At 39.2% G+C, this 23,092-nt stretch overlaps 1 protein-coding gene across 2 annotated transcripts in view; it reads right to left on the reverse strand.

Moving 5' to 3' along the window:
* Nucleotides 1-21,919, reverse strand: part of EMSY (EMSY transcriptional repressor, BRCA2 interacting) — a 99,985-nt gene extending 78,066 nt beyond the window's left edge. Inside the window, exons 1-7 of one of the 2 annotated variants that reach the window (XM_049780251.1) lie at nt 21,833-21,919; nt 19,775-19,883; nt 9,596-9,695; nt 6,968-7,042; nt 5,717-5,758; nt 2,145-2,320; nt 286-438 (exon numbers count right to left, since the gene is read on the reverse strand). In XM_049780251.1, the coding sequence (XP_049636208.1) occupies nt 286-438; nt 2,145-2,320; nt 5,717-5,758; nt 6,968-7,042; nt 9,596-9,695; nt 19,775-19,844 (616 nt within the window). In that variant the 5' untranslated portion in view covers nt 19,845-19,883; nt 21,833-21,919. Of the gene's footprint in view, nt 1-285; nt 439-2,144; nt 2,362-5,716; nt 5,759-6,967; nt 7,043-9,595; nt 9,696-19,774; nt 19,884-21,832 lie in introns of those variants that run through there. The other variant, XM_049780252.1, reaches the window with a different exon arrangement.
* Between the last annotated feature and the right edge of the window lie 1,173 nt (nt 21,920-23,092).

Here is a 23,092-nt window from a genome sequence, read left to right on the forward strand (position 1 = left end):
TTTCTGTTCATATTTCTATTATGATAATCAAAATAAGTGAATATGTGAAGGATAGTACTGTTCAAGGCAGGTTCTGCAGGAAACAACTCAAACCCAAGACCTGATTAAAAGGAATATATACCTAATCACATGTAAAGAAAAGATTTCTTTAGTACCTTCTAACGCTAACTACTACTAATAGCCAGTGAACCAATGATTTAATCAGGTAAGGCAAATCTAATCAGAGCCAAGACACTGCAGCATTTTAATCAAGACGGCCCTGATAACACTGAGAATATCACTTACTTTTGACATAAACAGTACTTCCACTTGGTAAGACAACTACATTGGAGGCAGGACTGGCAGGTCTTGGAGACTTAACCGTTGCTATGCTGCCACTTGGAACAGGGGTAGAGGTTGGGGTTGACGTGGTACTTGTGTAGGAATAGCAAACCACTACTGAAGGAACGATAAAAAATTTTGCTGTTAACTTTCACCAAAACTGTCCACGCATACAAAAAAATTATTTTACTGCAGATCAACTTTTGTTTTATTTTGGGGCTACAACCATGCTGCTGGATTACTCTCAGGTTATTGTTTTAAGGTTACTCCCAGTGGAGCTCAGGAGACCATGTGGTGCAAGGAGTCAAACCTGAGACTCCAGCATGCAAAGCATGAACTTACAAGCCCTTTCACCTATCTCCCTGACCTACTGCAGACTAATTTTAACATTCGCACATAAACAGAAAGTAGAAGCCATAGATAGTAGGTCCATAGATTAAAAAGTTTTTAATGAACTTTCCTGATAATCATCACTTGACTGGGTTTTTCCCAATTTTTTAATAGCTGTATACAGGTGACACTGCCAAAGAAATCAAAGGTGACACTACAAAGAAATCAAGCTTAAAACCATACTGAGAAAAGTGAAAGTCATTTTTCATGAATAGCAGTGGCTGTACAATAGATAAAACTTTTATTTCCTTTTTATGGTAATAGCACTAATGATGGAATGATAGATAATTTTTGCTAACCACAGAAATTCCAAGTGGCTACTGGAGACAACCAAGACAAGTTCCTTTATTATCAACAACTCACTAGTCACCGGTCAACCAAGCAATACACAAATAACTCAATACAAGTAATTTCAAAGACTAAATAACAAGACAATGAGAGGCTAGCATCATTTATTGAATTCCATGAGCTATGCTAAATTCTTGTTATACATAATCACTAATTCTCACAAAACCATATCCACATTTTAAAGATAAAGAACTAACCCAAGGCTCACGGAAGTGAAAATACTTGCTGGAAATACTTGTTGAAAATAGCAAACTAGAATTCAAGCACAGATAGGACTATTGAAAATCCTAAACCCTTCCCACTCTATGAGAAAACTGGCAGGAAAGAAAAATGTCACTACTATAACAAACAACCTAGTGGAGAATAAGTATATTATATATTGATGCCTTTGTGTCTAAATATCACTTTCTCTGACCTAAAACAGAGCCTAGCATGATAATTAAAGTATCTCACTGTAAACTACAGCCCACTGCTAGGTAAGAAAAGACAAGGTAGCTTGACAACTGATTATTTTCTATCATTTTCATGCAATACCAAACTAAGCTACAACAGTCAATCCAAATATATATACACAAATTTAAAATTACTATTTGGTAGCCTCAGGAGAATTAAAGGATTTGTAAACCATGTGTCAATTAGTACATTAAATAACAATAAGAAAACCTCTCCATCTGCCAATAGTCCCTAAAGAATTCAGTACATTGACTAGAGAGAAAGCATAAGCCATTGATTCCAGAAGACATAGAGCTTTATTTTCTAAAATATCAGTTCAGCATCTTTATCCCATAGCTTTTTCTCCAGTAGACATTTCTGTAACTTTATTTTCCAAATCCCCTAAAAAGGCTTCCATCCATTTCTAATAAGATAAGCTGATATCTATAATTCATTTCAAGAAGGTCTTTAAAAACTTTGTGATCATACTTAACTCTTTCAACACAAGGAAGATATAGCTTTGGCTGAACCTAAAATATGGGTTGTTCTCATTATTTAGCAAGTTTTGAACACTTAAAAAACACGAAATACAAGGTAACTTCTCTTAAAAATCTCACAAAAGTTATCCCTACATAAAATATTTTCCAACTCACCTTCCTTGCTTCCTGTTTCTGCAGGCACTGGAAGAGATGCATTGTGCTGGATAGCTGCATTGGCAACAGCATTCGCTGTGACAGTGAAGGCAGTTTGTGGAACCAGCCGGGGCATCAGTGGCACCAATCGGCGACCTTCAATGGACCATTCTGAAGAGCTATTAGGTCCAGACATACTAAACAAAAGAGAAAATGCTGCTACAAGGGTTCTCAACAACTGAAAATGAATCAAATATTCATGAAACACATATAACTGTTAAATCATTAAAGCATCCTGAGTATATAGAGGTTTTATTTTAGGCAAGCAAGATCAAAATTATGAATAATTAAAAGGCAGGAATTTTATATACACTTGGGTTCTTAAACTAAGGTTCAACTTATTAAGTTCTCTCTGGATCTTATAATATAACTGAAACTGAAAATTGTTGTCTTCTTTCTACATAACATTCATTCCATTAGCTTAAATTCAGCATAATTACTAATGAAAACCAGTTATTCAACTTTTAGAATTTTACTTTGTCACAAATCAAAAATGTTAGAAGTACTCATGATTTTAAAAATCAAGTCTTCTGTAATAATTAAGGTTGGAATTCACTGAACATCATCATTATCATCTAACTGCCTGCATGGCCAGAGGTTCTAAGGCTTTCAAACAAGGGAAACTGAGGCAGTAAACGAGGGAGATTATATACTGAGGAACAGAAATGAACTGTACATATTATGTGTTGCTAGCATGTTATATTATTATCGTTCCTGTTAAATAGACTATATGGAGGGCAATGGAAGAAATGTGCCACTATGCTATTTATACTGCCCTCTAATCTTGAGTATTTGTGTCTACTGTGTCTACTGAACTCGACTGAACTCTATTGTTTCACTACTCTATCAACTTCTAAAACCAATTTTATCCCAGAAATCCCCAGGATGAACTAGGGAAAGATAGTTGAGTTACTTCTCTTGGTCTGGTCCCCAAAAGGAAGCAATGCCACTCACTCCTCTTGAACAATGATTAATGTTGATGAGGTCTAATGTTCAAACAGAGGTAGAGCCTGGGATGTGTTGCTCAATGGTGAAACACATGTCTGGGATATCTGAGACCCTGGGCAGGATCCCCTTCCTAACTTCCAATATACACAAATAAATCAGAATCCATTTCTTTACTAAAACAGAAACATCTCTGAACTTTTTCGAAGACAAAACTTCTACGACTAACTCTAGATTTAAGACTTTGTATTTCTGTAGGTTGACTGACTTTCCAGATTTAGTACATAGATGTTGAGTCCACTTTAGTAGATTGTAAACTAATGATAATGATGGTAATGAAAGTTAACATCAATTAAATGCTTAATATATGCCAGGTATTTCATGTATTAACTAAAAATTGTCTTAACAATCCTATGGAATTGGTAATACCATGCCCATTTTTGTGGAAATTGCCCTCAACTCAGAACTAAATTTGCTTAGTCACAATACTGCTACTTAATGTTTCCTTCAACATTATGCAACTGAAATTATTCATTACATCATAAGTAGAAAGCATAAGTTTGTCAAATGTCTGTTATATTTACTATCTAACTACCAACTTTCACTAAATAGAACAAATATTTATTATACCTTGAGATGGTTGAACATTTAGTTCAGAAAGGAATTTCTAGAGTGTTATCTTGGGAAATCTATCAATTATTTAAGATGAAAAAAGGAGAATTCCTAAAACCCTAATATCCTTATAAAACTGTTATACTAAAGACTCTAATTTGGTATGGTTCTGTAAAATAGAATGGTACAAACAAGAGAGAAATAGAAGGGTAGTCAAAGAAAAAAATTCTAAAAGCTATTCATCATTTTACTGGTTTATTCCTATTTTGCTATCATTTGATTAAACTATACTAACAAATTTTCTTGGTCAATTTGCCAGACAAAAATTGCTATCTACACTTACCTGGTGTACATGGTGGCAGACGTTATGGAAAATTAATCATTTGAAACACATGAATATATGCTACTGAAAAAAAATTTGCAGTGGAAAAGAAACAACTGCAACTTTCAGTAAAATCTAAAATCCTCCAAATTTCTACTTCTACAAACTTGCTCCAACATTTTTGAAATGGGAAATTACTATCATGTTAGAATTTAATTAAAAAATCATATTTGCTTATCAATAAAAACATAAATATGCACTATTAAATAAATCATCTCACTTAAATATTACAGAATTTTGAAAGCATCTTATTTCTTCTGTGCTTTGTGGGATGTCTAAATTACAATAGATGAATGACTTTCTATACTGAGAATGGCAAGAAAAAGTAGAAACCTTGTTTCTATCCCTTTCCAGTGAAATCTGATAATAATGAACTACCCTGTGGCCCTCAGGATGCTTGCAGGACACCGGCAAGGCATTCTCATTTTCACACATAAACTCACACAGCACATGTCCTACTAATGTTTGGCTAATAGGGAAGGGATTAAGGGAATGGTAATTCCAGATATTTACTTTCTTTGAACTCCAGTGATAATGCTAGAGTAGCCCAATTAAAAAAAACCTGAAGCCCTCTTAACATTCCAATGCTGCAATATTCTGTTACGTTTCAAAACTTAATATCAGAGAGTATCAAATAATAATAAAAGTCTGAAGTTAAATAATAAAACACATATAATGCTTCAAAGCTTCAAGTAAGCCTTTTCTTTGATCCTAAATACTCCTCTCCTTTTGTTTCTACCTCTTTTGTGCTCAATCTTCTAGGCTTTCTTTACCTTTCAACCACATTCCTCTGGTCTAAGCAGCAGTTTTGAATAGGGGAGGAAAGGGAGAGGAGAAAGGGAATGCAGTCAATTCATATGCGTTCATTCCTCTTTGACAAGGGGTTGCTGTTTCACAGTCAGATTATTAAGCCCTCCAATAAATGATCTCTGGAAGGAGGTTTTGCACTGCCTCTGGTGTAACAGGATAATAGAGAATGAGAAATGATCTCAGCATTCCTCATTTTTTTTCTCCACTCACTGATTCCTGCACTCAATATGTAAATATAACATCTAAACTAGCTATAAGCACAATATAAAACATTAAAACAGGAAGAAATATGGAAAAATCTTAAGAAGCTTAAAATTATACACTGAAGCAAATTCTTCAAAAATTAAATTTATGTATTAAAGAAATCAGGAAAAAAGAGAAAAAGAGGAGACACAGGCAGATAAAAGCCAACTCTCAATTATCCATGCTAATAGAGAGAAGGGAAAAGGAGAGGCCAAACAGATTAAAGACATGCATAATTATCAAAAATTACTTTGGCAAAAGCTTATAAATTCTTCCACCAAAACTTTTCCAATGCAACTAACAAGTATTGAAATAGCTATTAAAATTTCACCTCCTCTCCCTTCCCACCCTCCATCTAGAAATACTCCCAAGCAGCAAAATGGCTAAAGGACGGGTAGTATTAGGAAGGGAAGAAGGAAAGAAAAGGAAAAGCAAGGGGCACGGTTAATTTGTAAATGGAATATGTGCCCCTGAATAATTGAGAGCTTCAATTTTAAAATAAATTTAAAAAGCCTGAAATAATAATAACCTATTTGCATACCTGTAACTTGGTCTTTCACCCAAATATAAGGATAAATTCATTCTTTAAAGGGGAAAAAAGGAAAAGGAAACTAAATAAATGTTATCCTTTAAGTATGAAACTGATGCATCAACTTACATCTAATTGCCCCACATTACTCCAATTATTTTAAGGTTGTAAAATGGTCTCTCGTACCTCTGAATGCAAACTATTGTTTACCACTTATTATTTAGCAAGTTTCCTACTACCAGTTTTACGAATCTAGGCCTTTATATTATTAGAGCATCATAATTCAAAAATTTAAAGCAAGTTAAAGAAGAAACACAATCTTTTAATGTTTCAACCATGCTGGTTTGATTGTAGACCTATCAGTAAAAATTCTGAAACTGAAATAGCTAAACTTTCTAACTACTCAGTTAAAAAGGTAGCACCCATTTTACAAGTTAAGCAAAATGAGGAACAGTTAAGCAAACAGTTAAGTCTTGTGGGTCAGTTCAAACACTAACAATTGTTTAAATGCCCTATTTATCACATTCTGTAAAGGCAATCATTTTTTTCTACTTCACATTAAATATAAAATGTTTTAAAACAAGTGAATTAGACTATGACATGTCTTATTTTATGAAGTGTTCCTATTATCTTATATTAATATTTAATGGAGATTTTAAGTTTCTTTCTATTCTTTACGAGGCACTATCTCCACCCCATGTTCTTTTAATGATAGATCCTGAGTTCATTACCCTCCACCCCATCTGTCAAATAATTATAATGCTCTTCAAACAATTTGATAATAACTCTTAATATTTTTATCTTTAAGTACATATTTCATTCATATTCTTAAAAACAGAAAATATAGATGACAATTTTTCTCTCTCAAAATACATAAAATATTAGTTATCAAAAATTTTATAATGCCTATTATAAAGCAATAACATATCAAATACCATTACAACATCTATGGGACAGTCAGATTCCAGAAGCACACTACTTTATTGTTCTACTTTGCTGTGGTGGCCTTTGGTTATACAGAAATTACAGTTACAGTATTTAACCTGAATATGTAAAGTTTGCCTGACCAAATGCAAAAAGCACAACCAACTAAATAAATAGTAAACATCTCCTTGGCCAGGATCCCTGAGTATAGAGATACTACTAGTTAGATTTAGAAAAAAATACTCAGGAATCTACTATACAATATGAAGATTGTTTCAAAACTATGTTATACTACTTAGTAAAAAAAAAAAGTCAGGGGTGGTATGACTAATGGCTTACTTATGTGCAATTGTTGTTAACCGTTCATCGTTTACTGCTCTCCGAACTTCAGCCCGGTGGCGTTCTGTTGAGATGCTATGAAAAAAAATAGCCATTATAGAACTCTGCCAAGCAGGCAGCTCTTCTCTATACTTTCATCTATGTTTAAGTCAACATTTTGCTTGAGAGGGGTGGCAAAAAATTCGTGAAAACAGGAGCCTAATATATATCTTCAAATACTTTAATGTCATAGGAAAGGATTCATCTGATTCTATATAACTGCAGAGAGAATTAATTGGAAATTAGAAATCACACTGGAAGACAAATTCAGCATACTTCCAAAACTGGACTGTCGAATCATGTCTAAATTACCAAGTTTCTCTTTATCAACATATGCAATCAGCTAATAACTCACCCCAATCACAATGATAAGAGGATTGACACTTAGCAGAAAGTCATCCAAGGTCTTTTACAAAGATTACGAGGCTAGAATTTTATGTTCAGTGAATATAATAAGGAAATCAAAGTGGGAAGATAATATGTTTCCTGTGGTTATATGCCATAAAACTTGACACCAAGGTATTACTTCTTTATTACTCAACACTTCAGCTTTGTGTATCTTCTACATTTCTTATTACCACCATGACAAAAATGTGCTTATACTGATCATGATTAATATACATAGTAAATACTAAACAACATAAAATAGCTAAATTCACACATACTTAATAAAATGATTACCAATTTTAAAGTTCAAGCTAAATATATACTAAGAACTAGAAAAAAGGGGCTAGAAAGCAGAATATAAGAAAATATTAGCAAATAAATATAAGTAGATATATTAGAAGACAGGATAAATAAAACAGGATTTTGTTTACTGATAACTTGACTAATTACATAAATGTTAAATATAAAAAATGCCTCTTCTGGGGCCAGAACAATAACACAGTGTACAGTAGGGCATTTGCTTTGTATGCAAAAAAGCCCATTTTGATCCCCTGTACCTCATGTGATACCCAAGTCTGCCAACACCTGAGCGCAGAGCTAGGAGCAACCTGAGTGCTGCTAGGTGTGCCCCCACCCCAAAATATGTCTCTTCCATATTTTCAGTTTAAAAAAGCAGGACAGGGGGCCAGAGAGATAGCATGAAGGTAGGGCATTTGCCTTGCATGCAGAAGGACAGTGTTTCGAATCCCAGCATCCCATATGGTCCCCCAAGCCTGCCAGGAGCAATTTCTGAGCACAGAACCAGGAGTAGTCCGAGTACTGCTGGGTGTGACCCAAAAACAAAAAAACAAAAAAACAAAAAAAAGAAAGCAGGACAGGGTCAGGGAGATAGTTTAAAAGGTTGGACTAAATGATTTGTATGAAAGAGCCTCCAAGTTCAATCCTCAGCATCTCGTGTTCCACTTGAGCACAGCAACATCTTGTCAGTGAGCACAGCAGGAAGAGATTTTAAGCACCACTGATCATGCTGGGTATGCTCCAACCACTTCTGCGCACACACACCCCAAAAAATAAAAAAGGATTTTAAATGTAGAAAGAAATATCAGTTAAAATAGAGGGCCAGAGGGCTGAAGAACAAGTACAGGATGCTTGCCTTGTACACAACTGACCAGAGTTTAATTTCTAGCACTCCATAAGGTCCCTCAAGTACTGCCAGGACTGATTCCTGACTGTGGAGCCACGATTAACCTCTAAGTATAACAGAGTGTGACAAAGATAAAAACAAAAAAGAGGGCAGAAGCTATATATAATACATATAATATAGTAGGTTGGCACTTGTCTCACTTGCAGCCAACTCAGATTCAATCCCAGGCACCAAATACACACACATACACCACTATACCCCATCCCTGCCAAGAACTGATCCTTGAGTATACAGCAAGGAGTAAAACATGAAAACTGTTGGATAAAATAAAATAATAATAACATTAATATAAAATAAAATATAACCTTTTCTGAAAGTGTTAAAAGTATCCAAGAACCTCTTGCAATACAATTTTAATGGATTCAACTGCTATTCTAGAAGCAATAAATTTTAAGATCATGTTTGTAACCAAGGTGTTTAAATAAAATAAAATATTATTAAAAAAAATACTATGATAATATAATCAACATCCATTTCTATTCTTAAAATAACTGCCTAATACCTTCTTCCAATCCAACAATGACACTCTATATATCCAATTGCTGCCAGCTCTTTTTTTTTTCTTTCACCCATGTCAAAAATATCTCCAGATGATTGAAGAAACAGTTCAGCAAGCTCAACACATTTTGGATGCAGCAGGCCCAGGTGTACTCCCCAGCACTATATTGTCCACTAGCACCACAGATGTAAAATATTCAGCACTAAGTCAAGAATAACCTCTGACCACGACCAGATAGGATCCCAAAACAAAACAACATCCCCCAACTGCAAAAAAAGAAGTTATTTTTTATATATATAGTTTTTCCAGATGATTCAATCCTAGAACAACCTGCCTTAAATTAGACTAGAGTATGATAAACTACATAATTTTCTATAACAAAGCATACAACCCAGATGGAATCTCTAAGCATCAACACCTATTATTCCACTTGAAAGTGAAAAACATTAAGCTCTTCAAAATGAACTTCCTAGAGTTACATCTCATAAGCATAATTTACCTAAGAACTTTTGAGAGTTCTCCAAGAAGATCTTTCTTTTCCTTGGTGAGATCGCCCTGTGCCCGAAGTGCACTGATAACTCCAGCATATGCCTCCAATTCTAGAAGAAAGTTTTATCAAGACAGCATTTAATATTTTAATAATACAATTACACGTAAGGTTCAAAGCAAGAAATCTAAAAATCAATAAATACATTTCTAGTTTTTAAAAAAATGTTAAGAAATCTATTAATATAGATTAATAAGTGATTTTATAATTTTGTTTCATTTTCATTTATTGCCTGTCAGAAGTCATGCATGTAAAATATTTAATTAAAAAATCTGCTGGTGGAGGAATCGAACTTCTACCAGGGAAGACCTTACTGCTGCGCTGGCATCAACTTACTCCAGAGAGGGTTCATATGACACCATGACGACTTGGTACCAGCAACAACCTGCTTTCAGGGCAGGATTCTCTGCATTGCCACCTAATGGTGAGATGAAACCAGCTCTGCATCACACTAACTTCTACATAGAAACTGTACAAAAACCAGGATCTCTAACTACCAAAACCTGACAGCAACAACTGTGATTGTGAAGAGCTTTTACTGTGACCACAGAGAAAGACTTTGGGGTTGGACAACCAACTATGCCTGGAGCCTGAAGTTGGTTTTATGCCAGAATAGATCATGGGTAAGGTCTCCCTTTCTATTTCTCCCATATTTTGCTGTGCCTATGCAAACAACAACAACTGACACACACACACACACACACACACACACACACACACACACACATCTTTCTTATTGTATTTTTATCTCCTATCTTAAAAAATAGCTTACTAAATTTTCTGCTATTGTATTAATGAGTTTATTGGAGATACAATAATTTTCACAAATATACTTGATCCTGAAGTTTTTCTTTTTCTCTTCTATTTTATTTTTTTTAGTTTTTATTTCTATTTTCTTTCTATTATTTAATAACTTTGCTTTCCATCATCTTGAAACAAATGCATTATGATCAATAATGTGAACCTGTGATGCATTTTCTTTAAATAAAAAAAATTTTTTTTTTTTGTCTTTGAGTCATACCCAGCAGTGCTCAGGGGTTACTCCTGGCTCTATGCCCAGAAATCGGCCCTGGCAGGCACAGGGAACCATATGAGATGTCAGGATTCGAACCACCGTCGCATGAAAGGCAAATGCCTTACCTCCATGCTATCTCTCGGAAGGAAGGAAGGAAGGAAGGAGGGAGAGAGGGAGGGAGGGGAGGGGAGGGGAGGGGAGGGGGGAGGGGAGGGGAGGGGAGGGGAGGGAGGGAGGGAGGGAGGGAGGGAGGGGAGGATGGGAGGGAGGGAGGAGGAGGAAGAAGAAGGAAGGGAAGGAAGGAAAGGAAGGAAGGAAGGAAGGACGGAAGGAAGGAAGGAAGGAAGGAAGGAAGGAAGGAAGGAAGGAAGGAAGGAAGGAAGGAAGGAAGGAAGGAAGGTACTTGCCTTTCACATGGCCATGCTGGGCTCAATCCCCAGCCTCCATAAGCCTGCCAAGAGTGATCCCTGAGCTCAAAGCCAGGAATAAAGCCCACTCCTGGGTGTGACACAAAACTAAAACAAAAGTCTTCTGGTAATTTTATCATACATTATCACTAAAAACCTTTTTTGTTGTTCTTTGGGGCAACTTAGCAGTGTTCAGGGCTTACTTCTGGCTCTGTACACAGGGGTCACTCCTAGTGGGGTTCAGGAACCATATGTGGTGCTGGGGATTAAACAACGGCAATTTATGTGCAAGGCAAGAACCCTACCCATTATACTCACCAGACTCATCACTGGATAAAGTTTAACAGTCAGGGGTCTCAAACTCAATTTACCTGGGGGCCGCAGGAGGCAAAGTCGGGGTGATCCTTGAGTGCAAAGTCAGTAGTAAGTCTTGAATATTGGGGTGTGACCCAAACAACTAAAAAAAAAAAAAAAAAAGATTCCTCTAGGGCAGGGCCACAAAATGTTGTACAGAGGGCCATTCGCGAGTTTGAGACCCCTGGAACTTTAACTCAAGGTCTGAGAAATAGTACAAGGAAGTAAAGTGTATGACTTGCATGTAGCCAAAGTCAGTTATATTCCCAGCACCACATGTAGTTCCAAAAACACAATTATCAAGGGTGACTCCTGAGCAGAGTGCCAGAAATAACTCCTGAGAACTACTAGAAATGGCCCCAAAATCCCCAAAAAGTTTTTAAGCCAGGGTTGGAGAGCAGCTAAATTAACTAAGTAAATGCACTGATTGCAGGGTTCACTCACCAACATCCCCTAGTACCACAAGCAGAGTAGACAGTAGTCCCAGAGCACCACCTTGTGCTGTACAATAAAAACTGTCATTCTTAAAAACTAAAAAATGCAAATGCTACCAAAACCTGAGAAAAGGCTTCAAATAATATCAACAATGCTTATGAAGACACTTTTAGCACTGTTAAAAGGTACCTTAACTAAATATTCCTTAAAATAATTTCTTAGTGGGGGTCGGAGTGATAGGGCAACGAGTAGGGGCTTGCCTTGCATTCAGTCATTCAAGTTCAACCCCCAGGCTCTCACATGGTCCCCCAAATACTGTCAGCAGTAATTTCTTAGTACAGAGCCAGGAGTAACCAAAGAGCATTATCAGGTGTGAACCGAAAATAAAAACAAAATCACAACAAAACTTTCTTAGTGAGCTAGAGACTAGGTTTACAACATTTGCCTTGCACACTATCAATCCCTGACACAGCACACAGTATCCCAAGAGCGTCTAGGATTGACCCTAAATATGCCCTGAGCTCCACAAGGTGTGGCCCAAAAACCAAAATAATAATAATGACTAATAGTAGTATTCTAGAGCTGCCACTTCCTATTTATGTGATATTGGATGAATACTTTCTCATCTCTGAGCCTGTTTCTTAATGTAGAATTAATTTTGAAGGTATCTCCTAGATCTTAGAACCTTTTTGCAACTGTAAGAACCAGGCTATGGTTTGGCTGGCCAAGGTAAATTAAAGAACACTAAATGGTTTTACAACAGCCAGATTACTGAATCCTCATGCCAAATAGCTCCATTTTATTTATTTCTACATAGCAACAACCATTACAAAATGAAACTAACAGATCTGAGAATTGATTAAACTATAAAAGTTAAAAATTCCTCCAAACTTGCCCCCCTGTGCACTACCAAGAGATAGTTCCCTCCCAGACTAACTCTGGGGTTTGGCATATATCTTCCTTAGTGGAACATCAGCATGTTTGCTACAAATATATGCTTATTAAGCATTTACACACAGGACCTTACCCTCTTGAAATCCTGGGACCATCATACTATGAGAACTTAAAAAAAAAAAAAAAAGGAGGAAGGAGAGAAGCTAAGCAAAACAGATAAACTACCAGATGAATACAACTACATGGGAGCTCAAGCATAACCAGAATTTCAGGGCCAGAGTTACAGCAGAAAGGGTTAGTAGGCCTTATATTTGGCTAATCTGGGTTTGATCAGAGATATGGCCACATAAGGACCCCTCCAAGCAACACCAGGATTGATCCCTGGGCTCAGAGCCAAGAGTAAGCCCTTAGCATCAGGAGATGTGCCTTTCCTCTCCCTCTCCAAAAAAATAACCTGAGCAATTCATAGAATCACAAAAATGAATAAAATAGTATTGTTTTACCGGGAGTGGGGGAATCTTTCTTCTGCCAAGGGCCATCTGTATATTTATAACATTAGCAAACCATATCATACAAGCAGATGGGTCTTGGGCAGCTAATGAAAAAATATAAGTGATCTTTCCTGTCAGAAACTAGGGTCAGAACACATAATTTCATAAGTCTTATATGACCTATTGTCAAATGTTTCCAACCTCCGTTCTCTAAAAGACAGGTACATCTGAGCAAATAAAATGAAAAAAATAATTGTCCAAATGAGTAATCGTCTAACTCAATTTAAATTACCTTTTGCTATTTGCCAATACCTAACTTAATCTTAACCAAATAGTGAAGGCACATATCCCTGCGAATTCTACACCAATAATAAACTAGTAGTTTAATTCATTTCATATTATTCACAATTCCAAGAGTTAAAAAAGAAAAAGAAAAAAACCTAAAAGAGTGAGATGCCTACATTAAATAGAAATTTCCTAACTCACTGTTCTTTTTTTTTTTAATTTTATTTAAACACCTTGATTACATACATAATTGTGTTTGGGTTTCAGTCATGTAAAGAACACCACTCATCACCAGTGCAACATTCCCATCACCAATGTTAACTGACTGTTCTTATCTTGTATAAACAACCAGCAAGTTCAATCAATGCTAGATACCATGTAGATATTTAATGGGGTCTTTATAGACAAACTTCCTAAGCTCTGGAGTAGTGAAATAAATTCTTAGTCCTAGAAAATATACAGCTTTTATCAAGACCTACCATAGAGTTAAGAAAAAAAATAGGAATTACCAACTAAGACATGCTGTAAATGTTCATGTCTCATTTATAGAATATATTCATAATTCATTCATAATGTATTCATCAAATCAATAATATTCTATTAAAGATACCAAATAGTATACTAGTATACTATACTATATAGTATACTATATAGAAACCCCTGAACATCACACAGTGTGACCCACAACCAAAAAAAAAAAAAAATAGTGATCAGGGAAATGGTGTACAGATGAGGGCTCATGCCTTGCCAAGGAATCAACCCCAATTCAATCTCCAGCACTGTATTCCCCCTGAGCATACTTGGATGTAGCTCTGAAGACACCAAGCACCACCTAAGTGTCGCTGGGGATCCCAGCACAAGATCCACACAGCACCACACACTCAGGACCCAACATTGAAATGTCAGGTTTAGTTAGACAAGAATTGCCAGGAGTGATAATTGGGACCCCTGAGCAATGCTCAGAAGGTCCCTTACCTCCTTAGTCTAGTTGAAAAATAATTTGTAACCAGACTAAGAAAACCTCTAATTATAATCTAAAAAGTTTTTCTTTGTTAGGACTCAGTAACTGATTATAGAAAGGATTATGGAAAGAAGACAGAAGTCAGATTTGCAGTTTACAAAATGTTTAGGAGATTGGAAATAGCATAAAAAGAAATGGTGAGGCATAGAAGTAGTTTGAGAAAAAACGAAAAGGCCACTCTTTGCCTCTGGATTAATGGTGCTCAAGATAATATCTCCAAAAATAGTGGAACTAAAGAAATGCGACAAAGAATTTTGACATTTAATCTCATTTCAGGGCCTGCCCCTGTGCATCAGAAGCCCCTGGAACACTTTAACGTGTGCTCCCAGTCTACACACACACACACACACACACACACACACACACACACACACACACACACACACACACAAAACGTGAAAAAAGAATATTTTAATCAAATCTCATTCCAACTCAAACTACAAAGTAAATAATGCACAAAAAAGGTCGAAATCTCCCATGAAAGTGGGACTCAAAACAGTTATCACAGATACACAATCTCAAGAAATTAACTCAGAATAAAGAACCTTTACAAGTCTCCCAATATCCATCACACTTGATTTCTATTCTGATGGTATCCTCAGAACCCAACAAATATTAAACTTAGTTCAATTTCTGAGGTTTCCTTTTTGAGGAAGGAGGGGAGAATGAACCTCCAAGTGGTACTCAGGAGGCCTGGGTGCTTCCCATAAGGAATCAACTAAACTCAAAGCCCTATGTTCAGGAAACCATGATGCCAAGGATAGAACCATGGGGTTGGTCATATTTAAGGCATGAGACTTAACCTTTGTACTAACTCTCTGGCCTCTGGTATTAGTTTTTGTTTGTTTATCTGTTTGGGGCTAGAGAGAGAGCACATTGGGTCAACACAATGGTACCTGGGACTTACCCACCTGGCCCTCTACTCAGGGATCGCCTTAGGTAACCAAATACAGTGTCATGATCGAACCTGGGTTAGCTATGTGTATTACATGGAAGGCATCTTACACACTATACTATCTCTCCAGTTCCCATAAGGTTTGTGTGTGTATGTGTGTGTGTATATGTATGTATTTTTAGTTATGGTTTTGGGGGTCACAGTCAGCTATGCTCAGGGCTCACTCCTGGCTCTGTGCTAGTACCATTATAACAGTAACTCCTAAGTGTAGTGCTAAAGAATAACCCCTGAGCATTACCAGCTGTGGCCCAAAACAAAACCAAAAAAAGCTAATCTTTCAAATATTTTAGGATATTTCTTAAATATAGCACCTTCTTTAACCTTAGGGCTTAGGGGTAGTGTCTGACTCTAAAACAATGTAAAGATTTCATTGCCACAACAATAAGCCAAGGAATGGGAAAGAAATTTCTACAAATAAGATCTTTCTATAAGTAAAAGCTCACCTCTGTAAGTAAAGGATCATTAAATATAATACTACCCTTTATAAAAAAAAAAAAACATTCTCTACCATACAAAAGAACGTCACAGCAAGATTATTCACACAATAATTATTAATTAGGAATTTAATTTCCAGGCCAGAGTGATAGCACAGCAGTAGGGCATTTGCCTTTCCCACAGATGACCTGGGATAGACCCAGGTTCGATTCCCCAGCATCCCATAGGGTCCCTGAGCTTGCCAGGAGCAATTTCTGAACGCTGACCAGGAGTAACCCCAGAGACCCACAGAGTGTAGCTCAACACCCCTACACACAAAAAATTAAATTCCTTAGTAATTAATTTAAAATTAATGAATTAATTAGAAATTAATTTAAAAAACTACTTTGGTTTTGTTGTTGTTGTTTTTGCTATTGTGCCATATCTAGCGGCCCTCAAGGGTTACTCTTCCTGGCTCTGCACTCAGAAATCACTCCTGGCAGGCTCTGAGGACCATATGGGATAATTAGGATCGAACCCTGGTCAGTCACGTGCAGGGCAAATAACCTACCCACTGTGCTATTGCTCTGGCCCCCAAAAATTATTATTTTAATATTTAAACAAGCTCTTAATCAAAAGCTCCCCAAATCAGAAACCTATTATATTTGTGATATGTTCCTCTGCATCATGTCAGTTATGAAATATAAATCCAACTTTTAATTAAAGCTACTGTAATTTTAATTACAAGTACTGTAATTTTTTAATTAAAATTACAGGGGTTGGAGAGATAGTACAGCCAGAGGGTAAAGTTGCTTGCTTGCCTTCCACAAGGTCTACCCAAATTCGATTCCCAGCAACCCATATGTTCCCAAGCACTGATAGGAGTAATTCTTGAGTGCCATGCCAGAAGTAAACTTTAAGCACTGCAATGTGGTTCCCCCCAAAAAAAACAACAAAAAGCAACCAATTACAGCTAACAATTACAGCAGTTGTTGCACAGAACAACATAGAAACTATTTTTAAATTAGTACTAACATTTTGTATGTTAGTTTAAAATATAATAAAGGAATGATGGACACATTTTTAAAAATCCTCTCTAGACTAAATTTAAAATAAGAAAATTCTCACAGTGGCCTGGAGAGGAAATAAAAAGGGCAAGGCTATTACAAGCTGAGCCTGAGAATCTTGGTTTCTAATTTACACAGGAATTCCAAAGATTTCTTCTGAAGAAAAACTAAATTAATGTCTGAGAGGAAAGAGCGATACTACAGTGGGGAAGACATTTGCTTTGCACATGGCCAACCAGAATTTGATCCCTAGCATCCCATATGGTCCCACGAGTGCCACCAGGAGTAAATCTTGAATGCAGAGCCAGAAGTAATTCGAGCACTGCCAGGTGTGGCCCAAAAATCAAATTTAATTATTTAATTAATTAACTAAGGTCTGAAAGCAACTGCTTAGAATATACTATACACTCAAATATTGGGCATTATGATAGGCCCTACTCACACAGTTAATCCACATGAATGACAAAGTGATATGATTCATTTGTAAGTGTTAATGATTTAGTGAGTTTAAATAACATGTCCTGGGCCATGCGGATCAATAGGAATAGAACCAAGATCCAACACTGCCTGAATTCAAAGTCCTTACTTTACCTTTTAAAACCCAAAGTTGGGGTCAAATAGATAATAGAGCCGGTAGGACGCTTGCCTTGCACACAGCCCAACGGGGTTTGATCATTGATTCCCAAACACCACGAGGAGTAATCCCTAAGTGCAGAGTCAGGAATAACCCCTGAGCATAGTGGAGAGTGGCCAAAAATAAATAAATAAACAGGTATGGGACCAGAGTGATAACAGTATAAAAATATACTTGCCTTGCATGCAGCCAACCCAGATTTGATACTTAGCACTCATGTGTTCCCTAGCCTTACCAGAAGTTATTCCTGAGCACCAGAGCCAAAAGTAAGCTCATAGTACCACCAAGTATGGCACCAAAAAACAAAAACAAAAAGAGGTGAGATGTTATAAAAGGGGATTGAGGAGCTTATCTTGCATATGACACATATGTTCCCAGAGTACAGTCAGAGTGATCCCTGAGCACATAGTCAGAAGTGTGTAAACCTTGCACACAGCCAAGTACAGCCCAAAAACAAAAACAAAAGAAAAAAAAATACATACTGTAGTAATTCTTTTTTTTTACATTTTTTTTTTACATTCTTTTTCAAATTACTTCTTATGTATTAAGCATCTACTAGTACCTTGAGAGAACAGTGGTAAATTAAACAACAAAAACTCCTTTTTTGGATCTAATCTACAATCTAATGCAGAATATCTCAACTAAGAATCCGCATTTGAACCACAAAATACAAAAACTTTGAGGACTAGGTGGGAAACACAGTGGTGCTCAGGGTCTGGCAATGCTCAGGACCATGTGATTCTAGAGGTCAAATTTGGTTCTCCCAAATGCAAAATATACATATACTTTGAGCTATCTCCTCAGCCCAGAAATTTTAAGTAATTCTTTTTCTCAATTTTTCCCAAAGATAGTAAATAACTAGTAACTTCTTAGATGCCTAGAACTAACTTCTTAATTTAGTTCATATTATAGAAGTATGTCAGCATTAGGACTTAGTTCAGTCCCTAGAGGATTGAGAAAGGCTACACTAAATAACTTCTAACAAGCATAAGGATAATGTATTACTGACAGTAAAATATAATCTGAGATGGAGCAGGCAAGGTGGCGCTAGAGGTAAGGTGTCTGCCTTGCAAGCGCTAGCCAAGGAAAGATCGCGACCGCAGTTCGATCCCCTGGCATCCCATATGGTCCCCCCAAGCCTGGGGCAATTTCTGAGTGCTTAGCCAGGAGTAACCCCTGAGCATCAAATGGGTGTGGCCCGAAACCCCCCCCCCCAAAAATAATAATAATCTGAGAAAATAGAATAGGTTTCATTAATTTACAATTCAGAAATATAACACAATTATTCATCAATGAAATTTAAAAGTAAAGTGAGTTGGAAGAGAAAAGAACAGAAAAAGGCAGATAGCTCAACAGCTAAGTGTGTGCTTTACATGCAGGAGGTCCACATATCCCCAACACCACCTTTCCTCCAGCACCTGTCAGAGGCCAAGTCCTGCTGAGTGTGGCCCAAAATAAATGAACTAAACCAAGTGAAACTAGAATCACATTTCTTGAGTTAAAATTCTGATGCTATGACTTAACTACTGGCATTACCCTGAGTTCTAAGCTTCAGTTATGTCATCAGTAAAATAGAGACCAAGAAATAACCTCCCTTTTCAGTTTGAATGAGGATTAAGAAGCTTTAAATGTAAGAAACAGAAGAGCCCAGCACCCCTCCTTAGCTGAGGCCAGAGGTTTTGTCTTGCGCCCTGCATGTGCAAGGAATTACGGTTCCTCAAGAGCCAACAGGAGACATCCCGAGCAAGACATCCAGGAGCAAACCCCAAGAACTATGCAGTATCACTCTAAAACAAACAAACAAAAAAAAGAACTCTTTTTTGTTTTGTTTTGTTTTTGTTCTTTTGGGCCACACCAGGTGATTCTCAGGGGTTACTCCTGGCTATGCGCTCAGAAATCACTCCTGGCTTGGGGGACCATATAGGATGCTGGGAGATCGAACCAATCTGTCCTAGGTTAGCGCATGAGTCAGACGCCCTACCCACTTGCGCCACTGCTTCAGCACCAGAACTCTTAAGCTAGTATTCAGCACTAAGGAAATAACAGGAGCGTATACCTATAAAGAATTTCTTATTCAGCATGAGAAATGATACCCATGCAAACCACCTACCTGAAAGAGAAAATTAATAGAGGCATAAGACATCACATTAAAAGCATACCCAATTTTCGAAGAATTCTTTTGCATTCATCCCTGCTGAGATCCAAAAGGGTTGGCCACACAACAGGCATTGCTGCTTCGTTTTGGTAGCCCCAAAGAGCTTGTCTTTCCTACCAAAACAAAACCAGAAAATCAAATTACTAAAGAACATTCAAAAGGGAAGTAACCTGGCCTACCAAGTCAGTCCAATAAGACCATCTCCCCACCGCATTTCACTACTGCATTGTCCAACTACTGGTGAATGCTCCTGTTTGGAGAGCTGACTAATCCAGCCCAAAATAGTAGAGAGAACTCCTCAGGCTTAAGTCAGGTGCTCCAAGTTCTAGTTCCAGTTTTCAACTTACGGGACATATGAATTAGGGGATAACGGTCTGAGCAAAATTTTACACACCAGAAAAAGAAAAGAACTACTAATTCATTATAAAGGTATGTGAAACCTTCAGAGACTGGTGATATATTATTTTTTAACAAACTGTTACTGCTTCCTGGATGACCCTGGGTGTTCCTTGACTTCTGTGGCTTTTCCTTCTTAAGAATCACATGAAGGGCCGAGAGATAGCATGGAGGTAAGGCGCTTGCCTTGCATGCAGAAAGACCGTGGTTCGAATCCCGGCATCCCATATGGTTCCCCCGAGCCTGCCAGGAGCTAGGAGTAACCCCTGAGCACTGGCACCCCCCCCCCCAAAAAAAACAAATAAAGAAGAATCATATGAGATAAAAATATATCAATTTATCTTGACGTGAGCTAATAAGGACTAATAGAACCAAGTAAAGACTTTCTCAAGTCTAACAATGAATGCATGAACTTGGGCCCGATAGTCCTAAAGCCATCACTTCCCAAAGGTCGAGATAGCTGGGGACTTACTTCCTAATGGGGATTCTCTGAGCAAATGTTTAAGATTAAAAAAAAAAAAGATAACCCGCCACGGACACAGTACCTGATCTGCACCCAGCGGGTAGAGAGGGGTAAAGCTCAGCAGCACGGATTTGCAAAAAACATAAATAAAAGGGACAAACACTGGCTAGAGAGCAGAATGAATGAAGAAGCGCGCGCAAGAGAGAGTGGCCGAGCACAGGGAGCCAGGAGTGCGAAACCTCTAAAAAAAGAAAAGAATTGCTGTAGCACCACCACGATCGTTCAGAGAACTGGGGGTGAACTTCTATTCTCCGCCCGGCAGGGGAGAGGAGAGGAGAGGCTACCCCAACAAACCCCACGCCCCTACTTCCCAGCGTCCTCTCTCTCTCTCTCTCTCTCTCACTCACTCAGTTCAAGAACCCAGCCCGGGCCGGGGGTGGGAGAAAAGCGGACAGACAGCGCGCCAGGGGCAGAATGACATAAAGAAAAGGAGAGGGGAGGAGAAAGAGGGGGGCCGAACCCCAAGGAATCCGCCGGCTGCTCCCTCCAACCAACCAACCAAGCAGCCAACCCACCAGTCCCCGCCTCCCGACCAGCCGGGCGAGGAGAGCCCGAGGCCCAAGCTAGCAATAATAGCAGCAGAAGCAGCAGCACCACCACGTCACTGCATCCCGATCCCGGGGCGTCCCGTCCCGGGCCCCCCACCTGGGCCAGCAGCAGCCTCCGGGGCTCCCCCGGCTCAAGTGTCAGAGCAGAGGCCGGCGCCCCGCCCCCGCCGAGCAGCACCGAGAGCCGAGCCCGCCGCCCCGATGTCAGTCAAGCCCTCCACCCCAGCCCCCGGGTCCCCAGCCCGATGCCCGGAGCCCCCCGAGAAGCAGCACCCCGCGCGCCCTCCCAGCGCACCGGGAGGACCGCGGAGAGCGGCGGGGAGGCGCGCGGACGGTCCAGCTGATAGATGCTCGGGACTCCCCGCGAGCTCCCGGGGCTCGAGCCCGGGACCCCGGCTCACCCCCGACACCCGCTTCTCCCGCTCAAGCCCACCCTGGGGGCCCCCAGTATCCCCCTGAGCAGACAACGGAACGGAGGATGGGGCTGGGGCGCCCCCAAAAAAATCCGGCTCCGGATGCCTTCCCCGCAAGGGGCTCTTCCAACCTAGCTGAACCTGCCATTTTGTTCCAAGCACCTGGCCTGAGAGTCACCCACCTGCCCGGCCTTTCGGGGCTCATCTAAAAGGCTCCTCCGCCAAGACTAAGGGAGAGACACCAGGAATTGGGGTTTGTTTGCGGTGTGCCTCCGAAGGGGGCAAGATGGCGACAGGCCTCAAGGCGCAGGCGCGAACGCGCGCAGGCTGTCGGGAAATGTAGTTCGCCTTTCCCGCCTTTCTGAGAAAGGACCCTACGAGGCCCCCGTCGTTTGCCCCCGTCCCGCTTTCGCGTTTGGAAAGGAAAGGAGAGGTCTGCGCAAGGAGTGCTGGGAGTTGTAGTTCCAACTTCTAACTCTCTCCGGGACGGCTGCGCGAGGAAGGCTGGGATTTGTAGTTTTTGCGGCTTCGCGCGCCTCTCGCTGTCGCCCTCCCTCGGCCAATCGACTGGCGCCCTCTCCGTAAGGGAGAGGCGTCACGCCTAAGGGATAAAAATGGCGCCGGCACCTGGAGCTGTTGGCTTACTGGCGACCTTTCCTCTAGGACTAGGTGATGTCCGGGGATGTAAGGAAACCAGTATGGTGCCTGAGGCGTGGAGGAAGATAAGCATCGGATTCCTCAGAGTCTTGGGAGCCACCCCCGGGAGTGATAACAGCCGCCTCCCAACACTCCTGAAGCTACTGGCGGAAAGAGAAATGGAACCGACTTAGTGGATTGAGCTCTCAGTTGCCTTTAGCCCAAAGCTGGGTGTTGCTGAGTTGCAAGTAGAGGAATGGCTCTCCGGGGTTCTGCACTTGGGGTCTCCACGTATAAGTGGGAGTGGGTGATGATCTTGCTCTGTCAAAGGCAAAAAGTGATCTGTCTTTAGAGGATTCCCATTCACCCCAGCCCAGTGTGATGGGGTCCCTCCTCGGCCTTTGTTCTCTTTTACACCCAGCCACATGCTTTGGGGAATGCTTGTCACCCCCAATTTTGCTAAAATTGAACAAAGGGCCTTGGTATATTCCTTGCGATCGTAAAACAAAAAGCAGTGTCTGGAATGATTGAAGCAAGTTCCTGCGAGCCCTCCCCTAATAGAATCTTGGAAAATAAAATGTGGTTAAGATAGTCAAATCAGAAGAGGTGGTTTTGGTTTTGAGACCATTTAGTGTGTATTCACAAGTCATCTATTTGAGTTCTGTTCCATTCATTATAGAATTGATTTTATTCAAGCCAAAGCCATACACCCAACATCTTCAACATAACGTGGAGCTTGAAACTACATTTTATTCTTGTGTGCATCATCTCACAAGTACTTAGCTTACACATAGTAGTGGTTCGAG

The sequence above is a fragment of the Suncus etruscus genome, chromosome 9, assembly GCF_024139225.1.
Source record: "Suncus etruscus isolate mSunEtr1 chromosome 9, mSunEtr1.pri.cur, whole genome shotgun sequence".
Taxonomy (NCBI): domain Eukaryota; kingdom Metazoa; phylum Chordata; class Mammalia; order Eulipotyphla; family Soricidae; genus Suncus; species Suncus etruscus.